This window comes from Macrobrachium rosenbergii, chromosome 5 (genome assembly GCF_040412425.1).
Source record: "Macrobrachium rosenbergii isolate ZJJX-2024 chromosome 5, ASM4041242v1, whole genome shotgun sequence".
NCBI classification, from domain to species: Eukaryota; Metazoa; Arthropoda; class Malacostraca; order Decapoda; family Palaemonidae; genus Macrobrachium; species Macrobrachium rosenbergii.
The window spans coordinates 57,062,499-57,080,461 of record NC_089745.1 but is presented as its reverse complement, the minus strand read 5'-3'; the positions used below and the strand labels follow the sequence as shown (position 1 = coordinate 57,080,461).

General features: G+C 35.3%; 1 protein-coding gene across 5 annotated transcripts in view; it reads left to right on the top strand.

The window, feature by feature from the left end:
• The window catches only part of LOC136838823 (uncharacterized), a 185,043-nt gene that overhangs the window by 65,633 nt on the left and 101,447 nt on the right, over positions 1 to 17,963 (top strand). For all 5 annotated transcript variants that reach the window (XM_067104445.1, XM_067104443.1, XM_067104444.1 and 2 more), the window contains 2 exons: positions 3,563 to 3,637; positions 5,860 to 5,925. In XM_067104445.1, the coding sequence (XP_066960546.1) occupies positions 3,563 to 3,637; positions 5,860 to 5,925 (141 nt within the window). The remainder of the gene's footprint in view (positions 1 to 3,562; positions 3,638 to 5,859; positions 5,926 to 17,963) is intronic.

Sequence of the window (17,963 nt, the reverse complement as noted above, 5' to 3'; positions counted from 1 at the left end):
AGCTTTTATCAGGTTTGAAATATTTTCATATAAATCACGATGTGCCGAAATTTCAACCTTTGGTCAACTTTTACTCGACCGAAATGGTACAAAAATGCAATTTTAAGCTAAAACTCTTACATTCTAGTAATATTCAATCATTTACCTTCATTTTGCAACAAACGGGAAGTCTCTAGCACAATATTTCGATTTAAAGTGAATTTTTGAAAAAAAACTTTTTTATGTCCATGCGTTACGAATTCATGCATCATTTTGTGATAATATTTTCTCTGTGTTGCTTTGATCGTTTTACAATTTGTTATATACCAAAATCATCACAATTTAGTGTACAATGTAACAAAAAAAAATAGCTCATTAGCTTTAACCGTTTTGCTCACAGCGCGATTTGTATACAATTATATATAAAATTTTTTTTCGTGCTGTCATATATTCCAATATTTATATATGATAATGATATTTTTTTCATTTCTGATGGTTGCATACTAAACTTCAGGCAATGAGAAAAAAATGAGCCAAAAATGAACTCTTAATCTTAAAAGCTAAGCGTGCTGTGATTTTTTGAAAAAACTTTCTTTCCACTTCGGCGCTAACTCCCAAACCCCGCCGGCACACAGCAGACACTTTTGTAAATAGAGGCTCGGCGTTTAAGGGTTAACAGCTTTACATAATTCTCAGTGCAGGCAATAATCAAAGAAAGTCTAAAATACAAACAATAGGCAAACCAGTTCATCCACAGTCACACAAATACTTTTAACAATGTAAACCAAACATGTCCACAGTACTGGTCCACATTGGTGGAGACATCTGTTCTCCACAGTGGCCAAATAAGAAAAGTAATCTACACAGTCAGGTGAATGGTAGGTACCCTTCACTTGTATGCCACCTATAAACTATCATGTTAACCCTTAAATGCAGAGTGTCTATTTACAAAAGTGTCTCCCATATGCTGGCACGGTTTGAGAGCTAGCACTGAAACGGAAAGAAAGTTTTTTTCAAAAAATCACAGCACGCTTAGTTTTTAAGATTAAGAGTTCATTTTTGGCTCATTTTTTTGTCACTGCCTGAAGTTTAGTATGCAACCATCAGGAATGAAAAAAAAATATCATTATCATATATAAATATTGGAATATATGACAGCACAAAAAAAAATTTCATATATAACTGTATACAAATCGCGCAGTGAGCAAAACGGTCAAAGCTAATGAGTAATTTTTTTTTCGTTGTATTGTACACTAAATTGTGATGATTTTGGTATATAACAAATTGTAAAACGATCAAAGCAACACAACACAGAGAAAATACTATCACAAAATGATGCATGAATTCGTAATGTGCGGACGTAAAAAGTTTTTTTTTCAAAAATTCACCATAAATCAAAATATTGTGCTAGAGACTTCCTGTTTGTAGCAAAATGAAGTTAAATGATTGAATATTGCTAAAATGTAAGAGTTTTAGCTTACAATTGCAGTTTTCAACCATTTTGGTCGAGTTAAAGTTGACCGAAGGTCAAATTTTTTCTATTTATCGTGATTTACATGAAAATATTTCAAAACTGATAAATGCTACAACCATGAGTTATTTTTTGTTGTATTCTACATGAAATTGCACACATTTTCATATATAAAACTTTATGTAACGGTCAATAGAGAACGGTGCAAAAATGACGACAAAGTTACTAAAGAATTTCAGAGATGTTCAGCTGAGTTAGCGTGCACAGACGTAAGGAAAAATTTTGTTCAAAAATTCACCATAAATCAAAATATTGTGCTAGAGACTCCTCGTTTGATGCAAAATGAAGGTAAATGATTGAATATTACTAGAATGTAAGAGTTTTAGCTTACAATTGCATTTTTTGACCAATTTGGTGGAGTCAAAGTTGACCGAAGGTTGAAATTTTGGCACTTATCGTGATTTATATGAAAATATTTCAAAACTGATAAAAGCTATGACCATGAGTTGTTTTTTGTTGTATTCTACATGAAATTGCGCACATTTTCATATATAAAAATTTATGTAACAGCTAATAGAAAACAGTGCAAAAATTACAACAAAGTGACTAAAGAATTTCTGAGATTTTCAGCAGTTAGAGCGTGCGGACGTAAGGAAAAATTTTTTTCAAAAATTCACCATTAATCGAAATACTGTGCTAGAGACTTCTTGTTTGTTGTAAAATGAAGGTAAATGGTTGAATATTACTAGAATGTAAGAGTTTTAGCTTACAATTGCATTTTTCGACCATTTCGGTTGAGTCAAAGTTGACCAAAGGTTGAAATTTTGGCACTTATCGTGATTTATATGAAAATATATAAAAATTGATAAAAGCTACAACCATGAGTTATTTTTTGTTGTATTCTACATAAAATCGTGCACATTTTCATATAGAAAACTTTATGTAATGGCTAATAGAAAACGGTGAAAAAATTACGACAAAGTGACTAAAGAATTCCTGAGATTTTCAGCAGAGTTAGCTGATGCTTTCTAGTGGGAGAAGAAAGAAATTCGCGCATGCGCAGCTGGGTCACGCTTGTAAACAAAACAACAGCGTGATCCGTGAACTCCCAGCATCCCTCAAGGCGTGTGATTTAAAATTTTTGGCAAACTAGGCCCTATAAGTATTTTTCCGCGAATATTTAAACAAAACTTTTTGTAGTCGACGTATTTTACGTCCACTCGGCACCCGACAGACAATTTTTGTCGACGTAAAATACATCCAGTCGGCGTTAAAGGGTTAACAAGCTTTCAACTAATTCAGTTAGTGCCAGGAATACCCCTATTGGTTTTTAAGGGCTTCTATTTTTGTAGGAACAAATAATGAGAAGCAAGCATGACTGTCTGGTGAGGTAGGGCTATTATAAATTTTTTTAGATATACTAGCTTTCTTTGCTTTCTAAGTAATTATGGTCAAATAACCAACAGCATATGCATTCACTCATATGTAAAGTAAGACTAAGCCAGTTATGCAGCCTAGTTATTTTTGTGATGTTACACTAACATATTTCTTTTCAAATGAATGTGGCAGTAGCTTGTGTGCGAGACATTATTTGTAATTTATTGTTATGAGTAATTAACTAATTTTTTAGCTAAAAAATGTGACTTGTAAGTTACCCCATTTTGATTTTTCATGTGTACTGGTTATATACATGCCTAATTAAGGCAAACAATTATTATACTACCATTTAAATATTCCTACTGAGTTTGTGGTATCCAAGTATGCGATTAAATTTGCGAATTTCATGGGTATGGCAGCGCCTTGTTACATGGCCAAAAGAATGTAAAAGAATGATAATTTTTCTTAGGCATGAGATTCCTAATCATTTTATGGCCATTGTTCCTCCCTTATCCTTCAAGGACCAAATGAGGATCCATGATTAATGGATTTGTAGAAAAACATTTTTTATTTTATATGAGTATACCTCCTATGGATACCTGTGGTTAAATTGAATTCTCTTACATTTTGGCCCTGATTCTCTTGAACAACTATTTTATTGACAATGGGAGTAATATTTGGTGTTAGTCACTCCCATGATTTTTTAAGAATTAATTGTAATCTGGATTCTTCTAGGTGCAAGATACTTCAGATCAACACATGAAGGATAATAATGAATGGCAGCAAAATCAACAGAAGCTTATTCTAAAGGTAATTTTTTTATTCTTTCTTATGGAGTAATATGAGAGAAAAACTGCTTTAATTTGTAACTGACCTTCCATGGTGTATATTTATTGAACTAAAATTAATTTCTACCAGAAGTTTATGCAGCTGGTAGTTTTATTTTTTCATGCAGTTCAATGGAATTAAATGTCCATATCTTGTGTCCTCGAACAACAAAAAAAGTAAGGAAAAAGGGAGTAGTTTCTAATCTCCTTTGCTTACCAAAAAATTTGTTGATGAAAAACAACCCAGCCTCATATCAAGAGATTCTCGTAAACAGACTAATTTGTCATACTGATTCAGATACCCAGTCTGTGGATATCCTGGCTCCTATGTTGTTATGGCCACCATGAAACCAGCAAAGAAGGTCTGTCATTTCCAAGAAGGTGCCATAAAAAAACATACAAGAGAGGCACACCATACTTGCATCACAAGAAATATGGCAGTGGGGAACATGGAAGTAACTGGAAAGGCCCCTGACCTAAGGCAGCTATGGCTGCGAGAGGCACTCTTAGTACAATGGAAAAAGCTCTCCATGAATACCACCCAAGAAATATTTCTCATGTCTACCAGCACTATGTGGCTTATTATTCAGGAAATAAATAGACCTGCACCAGACACTGCAGGAAACAGCATTCCCGAGTAGGAACCATAAAATAATGTTAGAGATTCTGTGAGCTGCCTGGCAACCAATCAAAATATATGGTGAGTAATGCCATCTAATGATGTCAGACACCAGCCACACTGCTTGGCAAGGCTGCGACAGTAAGACCATCACTCATAAGTTTTGGGCTTATAAGGACATCTCACCATTCAGTCACAGTGCAAGTTTCGTCCTCAACCAGTCAATGGTCAGCATGCATTTGACCCCTTGTTGACCCTCTCTACTTTTGTCCTTCGACATGAACATGCTCAGTAGAGCCTGAGTGGAATGTGACGTAGAAAAATACTGACGATTTTCCTTTCCTCCCCCCCACCTCTCTCTCTCTCTCCAGCAAGAATTACTATCAATGAATCCAAGGCTCAGGGAGTAAATCAGAGGGAAGGGATTTTCTCTTTTAACATTTATTCCTGTTATATTCTTTTTGATAACTCTTAAACCAATTATGAAGAAAAGGTAAGGCTAGGCTAGCATCTTAGTCTCATGCTGAACATAAGAGTCTGCAATGGCTGTTTTATAAAACTTTCAAGGTTTACTAAATACCCATTGAAACTTAAGCACTAAGAGAATAGTAATTCCTCTAGCATCCACATTAACAGGTCCATGGGAACTGCAAATTCTTCCTAAATTTGGCTAGCTATTGCAAACATATACAGTTATAAGTCAATAAGACATAGAATCCACAAACGTAAGAACTGTGTTGCATTGCCCTACATAGGAAGTAGTCCATCATTATAAAAGAAATGTTACCACAAAATCAGTATTAAGTGTATAAACAGCTCAACATTGAAACAAAGCTAACAGCAGAATGTGATGAGCTAAATTCAGTATACAGGTACTTTAATAACATAATATATTAAGCATTTCAATGAAAAAGAAGACAGCCTGCATTTAGCAAACCGAAATCAAAACTAAGTAAATTCAAATCAGTAAACATTGCCCCAAGAGAAAATATAGAAAATGCAGAAAAACAGAACCTAACTATAAAATCTTAGGAGGAAAACCTCATACAGTTCATACATACCTCCAGTGCTACCAGTCAAAGAAAAACAGTGCAATTAGTAGAAACAAAAGCTCAAATAGGATTAACATATCACTAGATTATGAAAAAATATCACAAAATAGACTTTGTGTAATTAGAGTGAAGTAAAAATTTAGTCAAAAAGTAATCATGTATTCATGAAAAATGAGTTAAGGAAACCTGCCAAACTTTCTGCACAGGCACACTGATGATCTTTTGTCTCATGACCATTGTTTGACAAAATGGCTGTAAGCTATGGGTGCACAATTAGGCAAACCCTGGTTTCCTACTATAGTCCCCTTATATATAGTTTTACAGTTAAGAGAAATACAAAAACAAGTGTTTTACCCTATAGAATAATGATCAAATATGCACAACACAAAAGGTAAGCTAACTGGAAAATATTTGTTGAGAGGTTACTTTATGCCGTTACCTCAAAGAAAAGTTGAGATTTCAAATAACTTATGTAAAATTACATAGCATGGTAAACTATTAAGAAAGATAATTATCACATTTATTTGTCCACAGGTACAAAATGTATCAGATTCTGAAATCATTAATACCTGGCAACATCAAAGAAACCAGTATCAAGAGGTTAGTCTCATATTTGTTTATTTTATACAAAAATATGTATTTTTTCAAGAATTCATTCTCTTTTAAAGCTGAGCTGAAATTATGAGATTTCATGAGAAGTGAAGTTTCAGTAATAATGACTATTTTAGAATCAACTATGATGTAATCACATAAAAAACTATAGCTGTTGTATCCCTGAAGAGGAAATTACAGGTGAGTTTACCCAGCTGTAACAGAGTACTAATCAGAAGTGCTTAAAGAGTAAGAACATGACTTTTATGATAGTAGATCTATTTATTTTTAGATTATAGCAAAATATTAGTCTGAAAGTATTTTCTGTTGAAAGTGTTATCTTGCATTACAGCCAGGAATTGATGTGTCACTATGGGAAGTCAAAGTGTGCAAATACTATTTGTTCTTCATAAATCTAAATTGTCATAAATTTTCATGAATTTTGAGATCTTAGCATACTGCACCCTCTCCTTTACTTACTACCATTCTTACACATGACAGAAAGAAATACTGTACTGCTTAAATTTAGAAACTGATGAAAAGAGTTGTGCAGTCTAGACTATTTTGATATACTGTCCTGATCTGAGCCATATTCTAACCCAAAAAATGTTTTTATGACAAGTTATGAAAGAAAATATTATTATTGAAATCTATATGATTTAGTTTCTTATTCTGTATTTATATATTTATTTAAATTTGTGCATATTGCATTCTTACCAGTATACTTTGACGCTGAGACACTGAGAAAACATTAAGTAAGGAGATTTAGATTTACATAAAAAGTTGGTGAATACAAAAAAAGTTTATTGTGAGTACAGGAAAGAAATCCATGTGGTAAAATGATATAGTTCATCAAGTGGACAGCAAAACATTCATAACAATCCAGTATAACTAATGTAGGTTAGTCCAGGCATGAAAGGTACAACTGCAAATCGCAGGTAATCGAATGTATAAAAACAGCTCCTTATGAGAATTTTCTTTCAAAGTGATTGGGTCTTTCTTCTTTGTTTCATTGTGTGAGGAGGTGCTCTAAAAATCTAAGGTCTTTGATTAAAAGAAGTGTAACTGCACTTGTGTACTACAGGATAGGAATGCATTGTTAAAGAAATAATGACAGTTCCTTACAAGGTTTTTTTTACAGTGATTGAACCATGCTGCTTTGTTTCATTGTGCAAGCAAGTGCTCTGAAATTCTAAGGTTTGTGGTCAAAAGTAGTGCTGTCTCACCCTACCACTGCTACACCCCATGAGGTTGAAACATCACTGTTTTACTCCATTACCTACCAATGGAATTTTGCAATTTTGACTTGTACTCAAATGTACAGTCCCCGGAACCACATGGGTCCCATGAGGTTGAAACGTCACTGTTTACTCCATTACCTACCAATGGAATTTTGCAATTTTGACTTGTACTCAAAAGTACAGTCCCCAGAACCACATGGGTCCTAGTTACATTTCACATCATCATCTTCAAGGTAAGATAACACAAAATTTATAGTACGTGATCTAATATAGTTTGGTATTTTGATTGACATTTACCGTACCGTATGTAATGCATTGTTGTTTATATTTTGTCAGCATCAGGGTAAGATTTTGTGCTGTACTTAATAATTTTTAAGTCAATGTGTGTGTGCTGTATATGTACACATAGCGTCACTTTAGAGTGAACTACACATTTACTATATATTTTTAGAAGTAATTCATTTTGCAGATATATACAGTGTCTGAAAATGGATAAGTAAATTAATAATTTAAATTGGATGATAGTTACAAAATACTAGGCTAGGATAGTAATTACTTAATATGAAATTGCTTTACTTTATAAGCTATGTAAGCTGGCTGCATGATATTGTGTAGGCTATAGGAAAATCTTCATTATTTAACAGAAAAGGTCAAATAAAGCTGTACGGTAGTAAAACGGCAACTCCATACCTTTACTTCCCCTACCTTGTCTGTACTGCATAACCATACAAACTAAATTTGCTTAAAAGCAATGACCATATTTTAAACTGGAAACTTTATACAAGAGGCAATTACTTAGGTACTTTTCCCATATTTGCAACAGAATATATTTTTTGTATAAATAAACTTAAAAAAAAAGTAACCCATTCTTTCTCCTGTATGTAACACTGCCGTGAACAGTAACAGGTAACACTTTCTTTCCCATATTTTGCTTAAACATAAGTAATAGCAGGCTTAAAAAGTAAAAGAACTCTTTCTTTCTAACTTACCTGTGTACAGTGTCGAAACTGAATATGTTGACCAGACTTGCAATGAGGGTTACAAGTCCTCCTCTCCACCCCCTCCCCCTTTCCAATACCACTGTATGATCGAAGTCCTGTACCGCCTGTACATCATTGAAGTCTACAGGGTTCTGGTCATCAAGAGGCAGCAAAAAGACCCCAGATTCCTCACTGGATGAACATCAACAAAGGGAATTTCTGTCAGATGAAATTCATGTTTCCTCCTTTGAAGCATCCAAAGTTTTGCCAGTTGTCATGTTGTTAGAAAGCCCATGTTGAATTTTGAATCAAAGCAGCCAACCTTTGGACACCGTAAAGTTTGCAACCTCATGCAGGCCTGCAATTTTCATAGCTGCAACCTTCAGCTCAGCACCGGCAACATGCTCACCAGCCATTCTTTGCCGATGAAACAAGAAGGTCGACTCTTCATCATGTATGTCTTCAAGCTTGTCATGTGAAGTCTTGTTATCATGCAAGGTTGACAGGCTGTGCCGTACTCATTCATGATACATGCCATAGACCAATTTGCCTTGACACTCTATATGATTTCTAGTTTCTTTTGAAGAGTCATTACCTTCCTTACACTCTTAGAACAAGGTGGAGTCATAATAATACACAGCAATACACACAGTGAACAGCACCTACAATGCTGCAGGTACAGCAATGAAAGGCACTTTTGGAATAACTCATCGTGTACCACAAACACCTGCAAACAATTCAAATGAGCAACTGATCGCCCATGATGGTACACAAAGAAAAATGCACTTTGATAGCAAGTCCACTGATACTTTCCAGATGTAGCCAATTAGAGAAAGATATGTTTATGACTTGTTCAAATCTGTCAATATTGGGAAAGTACTTTGCCACCCATGCTCCTTCTACTGTACACCACTGAGTAGATGATTTATTTGTATCAGTGAGTTGAAAATTTTAAAGAAAGTAACGTGATGATGGATTAAGCGACGTTGTGCTTCTCTCTCTCTCTCTCTCTCTCTCTCTCTCTCTCTCTCTCTCTCTCTCTCTCTCTCTCTCTCTCTCTCTCTCTCTCATAATGACATTACAGGCAGTCCCTGGTTATGGCAGGAGTTCTGTCCCCGGCGGCGCGCTGTAATCCGAAAATTGGCGAAACCCGAAGCATTATAATTATAATGGGAATAAATAGCATTTACAGCGCCATTAAAGGTGCCATAAGTCCAGGTAACAGTACAGAAAAATTGGGGTTTACGGCGCCGTGAGGCAAGCGCCGTAAGTCCGGAACGACGTAACCCAGGGACTCCCTGTACAAGTTGCAGTGCAGTACTGCAATATTCTTTAATGAAATGTAGAAAAAGTTTAAAAAAAAAGCTCCAACGAAGTCAAACACCTGCCGACTCCTCTCCACCCATCCCACTGTATACCCATCCCTCCCTCCCAGCCCAGGAAATTCCTTCCCTGGCCATCCCCTTCCCAAACAACAACTCTGCAGGCTTCCCCCTGTAAACAGCCATACTGCTGCTTCCCTCCCATCATGCCCAGCCTTCTGAATCCCCCCCCCCCACCCCACCTTGGAAACTTTCCTTGGCCTATGAGCACCCTCCCTTTCTGAGTCTGTGCATGGGTGTAAGCAGTGTTACCAACATTTTCTTTGACCCCCACAGCATTCCCAACTATCAGATGGCTCGGCACCATGGGAGAGGAGGGGCAGTAAGGCTGTGTAGAGGAACTCTCGCAGAGAAGAGGTTGTTTTGGAAGGTGAGTGGTGCTGGGGAGCAGTTTCCCTGACTGGGAGGGGCTGAAGATGCAGTGTTGGATGGGTGACGATTGGCTAGGTAAATGTCTGCCTTGCTAGAGCTCGTGTTTCGTGTTTTTATACAGTACTTGAAGATTTTCCACATTTTAATAAAGGATATGTATACTGTAGTACTGGATTGTAACAGCAAAAATAAAGGAAGAGAGAGAGAGAGAGAGAGAGAGAGAGAGAGAGAGAGAGAGAGAGAGAGAGAGAGAGAGAGAGAGAGAGAGAGAGAGAACAACAAACGAGTATTCGTTACATTAGAGCCTTTTTTCTATTTATATTTTACGCAATTTTCATTTATACTTTACCATATTTTCTTTTTTATTTTTGCAATCCAAAAGATAAAGGCAATTGTGTGTAGGGTACGTACACACACTGATTTGCTGGTGCTGGTGAACTTGCTAGCTTGTTTTGTTTCCTTATATTGTTAAAGGATATGCACAGTACAGTACTTTAACAAAACAAAAAAAATATGAAGAAGAGATATGGTAGAGAGAGAGAGAGAGAGAGAGAGACAACAAGATTGGTATCACTTACATTCAAGCCTATAATCTATAGTAAAACAAACTCCTTTGCTTTTTTTTATGTTTTACACTACTGTATTCTCATTTATATTTTTATTTTGTTAGTTCCTCATTGGATGGGTCGATATCGTTCTCGGCTAGCACTCTGCTGGGCCCGCGTTCGAGTCTCCGGCCGGCCAATGTAGAGGAATTTATATCTGGTGACAGAAATTCATTTCTCGGCATAATGTGGTTCGGATTCCACCAATAAGCTGTAGGTCGCGTTGCTAGGTAACCAATTGGTTCTTAGCCACTCAAAATAAGTCTAATCCTTCGGGCCAGCCCTAGGAGAGCTGTTAATCAGCTCAGTGGTCTGGGTAAACTAGGGTATACTTTGATCATGATCATGATAACTTTTAACCCTTAAACGCCTACTGGGCGATTACATGTCGACTAAAATTGTCTGTTGGGTGCCAAGTGGACGACGGGTACGTCGACTACAAAAATTTCAACCTTCGGTCAACTTTGACTCGACCGAAATGGTTGAAAACACAATTGTAAGCTAAAACTCTTACATTCTAGTAATATTCAATCATGTACCTTCATTTTGCAACAAATTGGAAGTCTCTAGCACAATATTTCGATTTATGGTGAATTTTTTAAAAAACTTTTTCCTTACGCCCGTGCAGTAACTCGGCCGAAAATTTCAGAAATTCTTTCGTCATTTTGTCGTAATTTTTGCACCGTTTTATATTAGCTGTTACATAAAATTTTATATATGAAAATGTGCGCAATTTCATGTAAAATACAGCAAAATACAACCCATGGTTGTAGCTTTTATCAATTTGGAAATATTTTCATATAAACCACGATAACTGCCAAAATTTCAACCTTCGGTCAACTTTGACTCGACCAAAATGGTCAAAAAACACAATTGTAAGCTAAAACTCTTACATTCTAGTAATATTCAATCATTTACCTTCATTTTGCAACAAATTGGAAGTCTCTAGCACAATATTTCTATTTATGGTGAATTTTTGAAAAAAACTTTTTCCTTACGTCCGCTCCAGAAATTCTTTCGTCACGTTGTCGTAATGTTTGCACCGTTTTATATTAGTCGTTACATAAAGTTTTATATATGGAAATGTGCGCAATTTCATGTAGAATACAACAGAAAATAACTCATGGTTGTAGCTTTTATCAGTTTTGATATATTTTCACATAAACCACGATAAATGCCAAAATTTCAACCTTCGGTCAACTTTAACTCGACCAAAATGGTAAAAAAACGCAATTATAAGCTAAAACTCTTACATTCTAGTAATATTCAATCATGAACCTTCATTTTTGCAACAAACTGGAAGTCTCTAGCACAATATTTCAATTTATGGTGAATTCCTGAAAAAAAAAACTTTTTCCTTACGCTCTGCGCTGTGTAACTCGGCCAACATCTCAGAAATTCTTTCGTCACGTTGTCGTAATGTTTGCATCGTTTTACATTAGTCGTTACATAAACTTTTATATATGAAAATGTGCGCAATTTCTGGTAGAATACAACAGAAAATAGCTCATGGTTGTAGCTTTATCAGTTTTGAAATATTTTCACATAAATCACGATAACTGCCAAAATTTCAACCTTCGGTCAACTTTAACTCAACCGAAATGGTCGAAAAACGCAATTGTAAGCTAAAACTCTTACATTCTAGTAATATTCAATCATTTATCTTCATTTTGCAATAAATTGGAAGTCTCTAGCACAATATTTCGATTTATGGTGAATTTTTGAAAAAAAACATTTTCCTTACGTCCGCTGGTAACTCGCCAACATCTCAGAAATTCTTTCGTCACGTTGTTGTAATATTTGCACCATTTTATATTAGTCGTTACATAAAGTTTTATATATGAAAATGTGCGCAATTTCATGTACAATACAACTAAAAATAACTTATGGTTGTAGCTTTTATCAGTTTTGAAATATTTTCATATAAATCACGATAAATAGAAAAAATTCGACTTTCGGTCAACTTTAACTTGACCGAAATGGTCAAAAACTGCAATTGTAAGCTAAAAAACTTACAGTCTAGTAATATTCAATCAATTAGCTTCATTTTTCAACAAACGGGAAGTCTCTAGCACAATATTTCGATTTATGGTGAATTTTTGAAAAAAACATTTTTTTACGTCTGCACATTACGAATTCATGCATCATTTTGTGATAATATTTTCTCTGTGTTGCTTTGATCGTTTTACAATCTGTTATATACCAAAATCATCGCAATTTAGTGTACAATACAACTAAAAAAAGTAACTCATTAGCTTTAACCGTTTTGCTTACAGCGCGATTTGTATACAATTATATATGAGTTTTTTTTTCGCTGTCATATATTCCAATATTTATATATGATAATGATATTTTTTTTCATTTCTGATGGTTGCATACTAAACTTCAGGCAGTGAGAAAAAAACGAGCCAAAAATGAACTCTTAATCTTAAAAACTAAGCGTGCTGTGATTTTTTGAAAAAAAATTTTTTTTCCCGCTTCGGCTCTAGCTCCCGAACACCGCCGGCATACGGGAGACGTTTTTGTAAATAGAGGCTCGGCATTTAAGGGTTAACTCTATTTTGTCAGTTTTTATTTCTGCAACCCAAAAGATAATCAGAGTTGCGGTTCAGGATTCACGGCTTCACCTATTTGGGTTTTTTTTTTCTGTGGAACTTATCCCCAAATTATTTGTGGAAAATTCAGTAATTCACAGATTTTTTTGTCAAGAAATATTCACTAATTACTGTATTTTCATGTATTTTCATGACTAAATACATTTTTGTGATAAAAAAATTATTTAATTCTCAGATAATATTAATTTAAACAGCATAATATCAATAAAATGTATTTTTTTCAGTGCATATTAAATAGTCACTATCCATTTCAGGGACCGAGTTATCGTTTTTCTCAGGTATCTTTCAAACTAATTATTATTTAATCAAAATAGTACTTTGACACAGTGTACAAGAAACCTCCCGCTAATTTTTTGGTAACAGAGTGCGTTGTCAAATGGTCTTAGTTATGGAGTTTACTCTTCACTTTTAAAGGCAAGGTCGCATAAGTCGACAGGACAAATCCATGCAATAGAACGTCCACTATCCCCCATAGACAAGAAAGGGCCCCGTAGATTGGGAGGCCAGGAAAGTGAGTTGAGGGAGGGATAAGGAGGGGAAGGGAGAGGGAGGGACAGGATGGGATAAAGGACATTCAAATGCATGGTTTGGCAATGCTTGGCAACACCATTTAAGTCAAGAGCAAATGCCTAACTAAAACCATTTGGCAATGCACTATATTACCAAAAATTAACTGGAGGTGTCATGTACACCATGTAAAAATACCATTTCAATCAGATAATTAGTTTGAAAGATATTTGAGAAAAACGATGACTTGCAGTCCCTGAAATGGATAGTAGGTACTGTACAGTACTTAACTCTACTTGTGAGTTCCCAGTGTTTCCCCTATGTACTGTAAAAAGAAAACAGGACAGCTTCAGTACTGTGTGAGAGAAAATGGCTGTGCCTGAATACAGGGGCAACTTGATTAGTTTTCACACTTAGCTGTAAGCCATATATTTTTATGGGTAAAGTTAGATGACTTTGAAATGATATTAAAATGTTTTAGGATGATAGTTTAAGGTATATTTTGGGTAGGATAATAGTCCAAGGTATACATTTGGTGTTTGAACTATTAGAATGGGCAGTTATAACATTTTTAGAGGGGAGGTCTTTGCTCTTTGAAAGATTAAAATAGGCAGTTATAAGCATCTTTAGAGGAGGATGTCAAGTATTAATAGATTTTAGCTATTTACGGGTGGTTGTGGTCCCTGTTCCCTGTGAATACCGCGGTTTGCACTATATCCTCGTGTGTACTGTTATGATGTGTGTGATAATCATACTTAGAATCAGCTAAACTAATGAAATATGGTGAAGTAAATCAGGCAAAAAAAATGGCAACTCACTCATTCGATGGCATCGTGAACTCCCTCGAGTTTGTTGAGTTTCATGTTTTTATGTTTATGATACAGTAATTCATATTTTGGGTAGTTTGCAGTTTACGTTGATGCCACGTAACGCCGTTTGTCCCGTCCGCCAAGGCAAGTAGTTCCACACGAAATGCCATGTTCTCTATCTTTCTGGGGGGTCCAGGGGGGCAAAGCCCCCCCCTGCCAGGTAAGGGCACGCCGCACTAGGTTAGGTTAGGTTGGTTAGTTATGGTTTCATCATTTTAGTACCGATTTCGTATGTTGGTATTCCTCCGTGACTAGAAAACTGGCAGACGACACCCCGCATCAAGGTAAACTGCAGGCGCTCCCATATTTTAATAATGGATATGTAAAGTACGGTATTGAGATACGGTATAAAAGAGAGAGAGAGAGAGAGAGAGAGAGAGAGAGTAAAGCTGAGGTATGTTTACATCAAAGTGTAATACAGTAACACACACTCCTTCACTTTTTTTTACTTATAATTTATGCATAGAGTACATACAGTATGTATGCACACACTCATTAATGCCAATAACTTTTTTGGTAGTGTTCTGAAAATGAATTTGCTTTGAACAGTCATCATGAAGAAATGCCATGTTTACTAGAGATATAAAAACAGGGTGTTGTAATTTAATGCACAAATGCTGTGTATTACAAACTGAATGAATTTCATTTTCGATACATGTACAGTAATAGGCTAGGCTTTCAAACAAGATTACCAAACTTATGACATATGTAACAATTCATAACCATCTCATATAATTAACAACCACTTACCAAAGAACTGACGTAAACAACATCGAGTATGACGTAAACAAACAAATTGGAAAACAGCTGTTTTGCGATTTTGAGGGATTTTACTTTGATATAGTGTGTCAGTTTACCTTTGTATACCCATTTTACATTTATGTACAAAAATAAAAATAATTCCATTACATTTGTTTCTTTTAGCAGCTAAAAAAATTATTCTCCTAATTATTTCCCTAGTAGGCTTAGTCAGCTGAATCTGAGAATGTAAACATTACAAATGGCAGGACAATTTTTATTTTTAATATATATTACGTAAGTAAGGTAACAGTTTTATTACCATTACCTTCATCATAATGACAACTGTAATAGCCTATTTGACTTATGCAAATGGTTACTGTGAGGGTAACACCTGGTTAACCAAGGTCTATAGTTCGCACACATTTTTTATTTCATGTATGGAAATACAGTATGGTAACAACCAATAAGGAAGTTCTGTAGGAAAACCCATTAATGGGCATAAAACCATAGGAAGCTGTTGGTAAACACAGGTAGGCTACCTGCCTACTGATATTTACAAGAGAGAGAAAAAGAAGTGGGTGTATTTTTCGTCAAAGCATTTTCATGCAGTATATTTTGTTACAAAAATAAGGGAAAAGGGTAGATAATTGCCTTTTGCACAAAGTTATTACAGTAGTTTAAAAGTTTGAGGGTTGTTGTTTAGAAGCATATTGAGTGTTTACAGTTGTGGTATTGACAAAGTTACTTGAGGAAGGGTATGGAGTTGCCCTTGAACACCCCTTGATTTTTTACCTACTATTATCTGGATTTTGCCATTATCAGACAGGCCTTGGTTCCGTTGAAGATATATATATATATATATATATATATATATATATATATATATATATATATATATATATATATATATATATATATATATATATATATATTATATATATATATATATATATATATATATATATATATATATTTATTATATATATATTTATATATATATATATATATATATATATATATATTATATATATTATATATATTTATATATATATATTTATATATATATATATATATATATATATATATATATATATATATATATTATATATATATATATATATATAATTTATATATATATATATATAAATTTCTGACTCACGTTGGCAAACCCAGGTCTCTCAGGTGGAAAGCAAGACTTCTGCCCACTGGGCCATACAAGTCTAAAAGAAGTCGGAACCTGAGAGCAACTGCACCCAAGGAATTACCTGGGCAAGCTAACTGCTTGCATACCAGCCAGTTTTCCCAGCAACTTCCCGACTCAGCAATGACCCAATAGACAACATTTCATTCGAATTATCCCTTCTGAGTGAATAAATAGAAATCATCAACACACAATCAGGGTGTGTGAACAGAAATGAGAATTTCTGACTCACGTGAGATCGAACCCAGGTCTCTCAGGTGGAAAGCATTGGCGTTACCCACTGGGCCATTTACAAGTCTAAAAGAAGTTTCTTTTGAGAGCAACTGCATCAACAAATTTCCTGATAAGCTTGGTGTTGCATACCAGCAAGGTTTCCCCAACTTCCTGAACTCAGCAATGACCCAATAGACAACATTTCATTAAATTTATCCCTTCTGAGTGAATAAATTCTTAAATCATCAACACACAATCACGTTGGAACAGAAATAAATTTCTGACTCACGTCCGGATCGAACCCAGGTCTCTCAGGTGGAAAGCAAATGGCGTTACCCACTGGGCCATACAAGTCTAAAAGAAGTCGGAACCTGAGAGCAACTGCACACAGGAATTACCTGGGCAAGCTATCAAAGAAACTGCATGTTACCATTTAGTTCAGTTTAACCCAACTTAAAGGTCCAGCAATGACCCAGTAGACAACATTTCAATGGATTATCCTTCTGTCTAATAAATACAAATCATCAACAGACAATCACGGGAATAGTCTGATAAATTTCTGACTCACTTTGAGGGATTTTTATAGTCCAAGTCTCTCAGGTGGAAAGCAAACTCACGTTTACCTGGGCCATACCATCTAAAAGTTTTGGATAATAAAACTGCTACCCAAAGTATCTACCTGGGCAAGCTAGTCTGCTTGCATACCATCCTTTTGCCCAATTTCCTGGTTTTATAACAGCAGTCAATGGGGCAACATTTTTGCCATTCAATTATTTGCTTCATGAGTTCTTGTCCTAAATTAAATCAGCAACATTATTACGTTGAAAACAACCCATCAAAAACTTCTTCTCTCTGAGGATCTAAACTCCATCTGCTCAGGTGGAAAGCAAGGCCAGACAGGTGCTATTCAAGTCTCTGCATGCCATAGAAGTTGGGTCAACATGGAACCACTGGCACTGCATAAATTACTCTGACCAAGCGAAATGTATTGCATACTGGGTGAGAGTTTTAACATTCATTCCTGCTTGCACAGCCTGGTGCAAACATTTCATTACTATTATCTTCTGTGATATAGCAGCATCATCAAAAGATGTATCACGTGTGGAACTAAATAAATTTCTGACTCCCGGAGGCCCAGAGAACTGACTGCATTTCTCTCATGCACAGGAAAAATCAAGGCATTTTGTACTGGGCCATGTAAGCTGTGCTAATGCAACAAACTTTTCTGGAACACTGATTTAACTGCCAAGGAATTACCTTATTGGGAAATGTAACCTAACATACTTATTTTCTCACAAGTGCTAAAAATGCTCAGTGTATG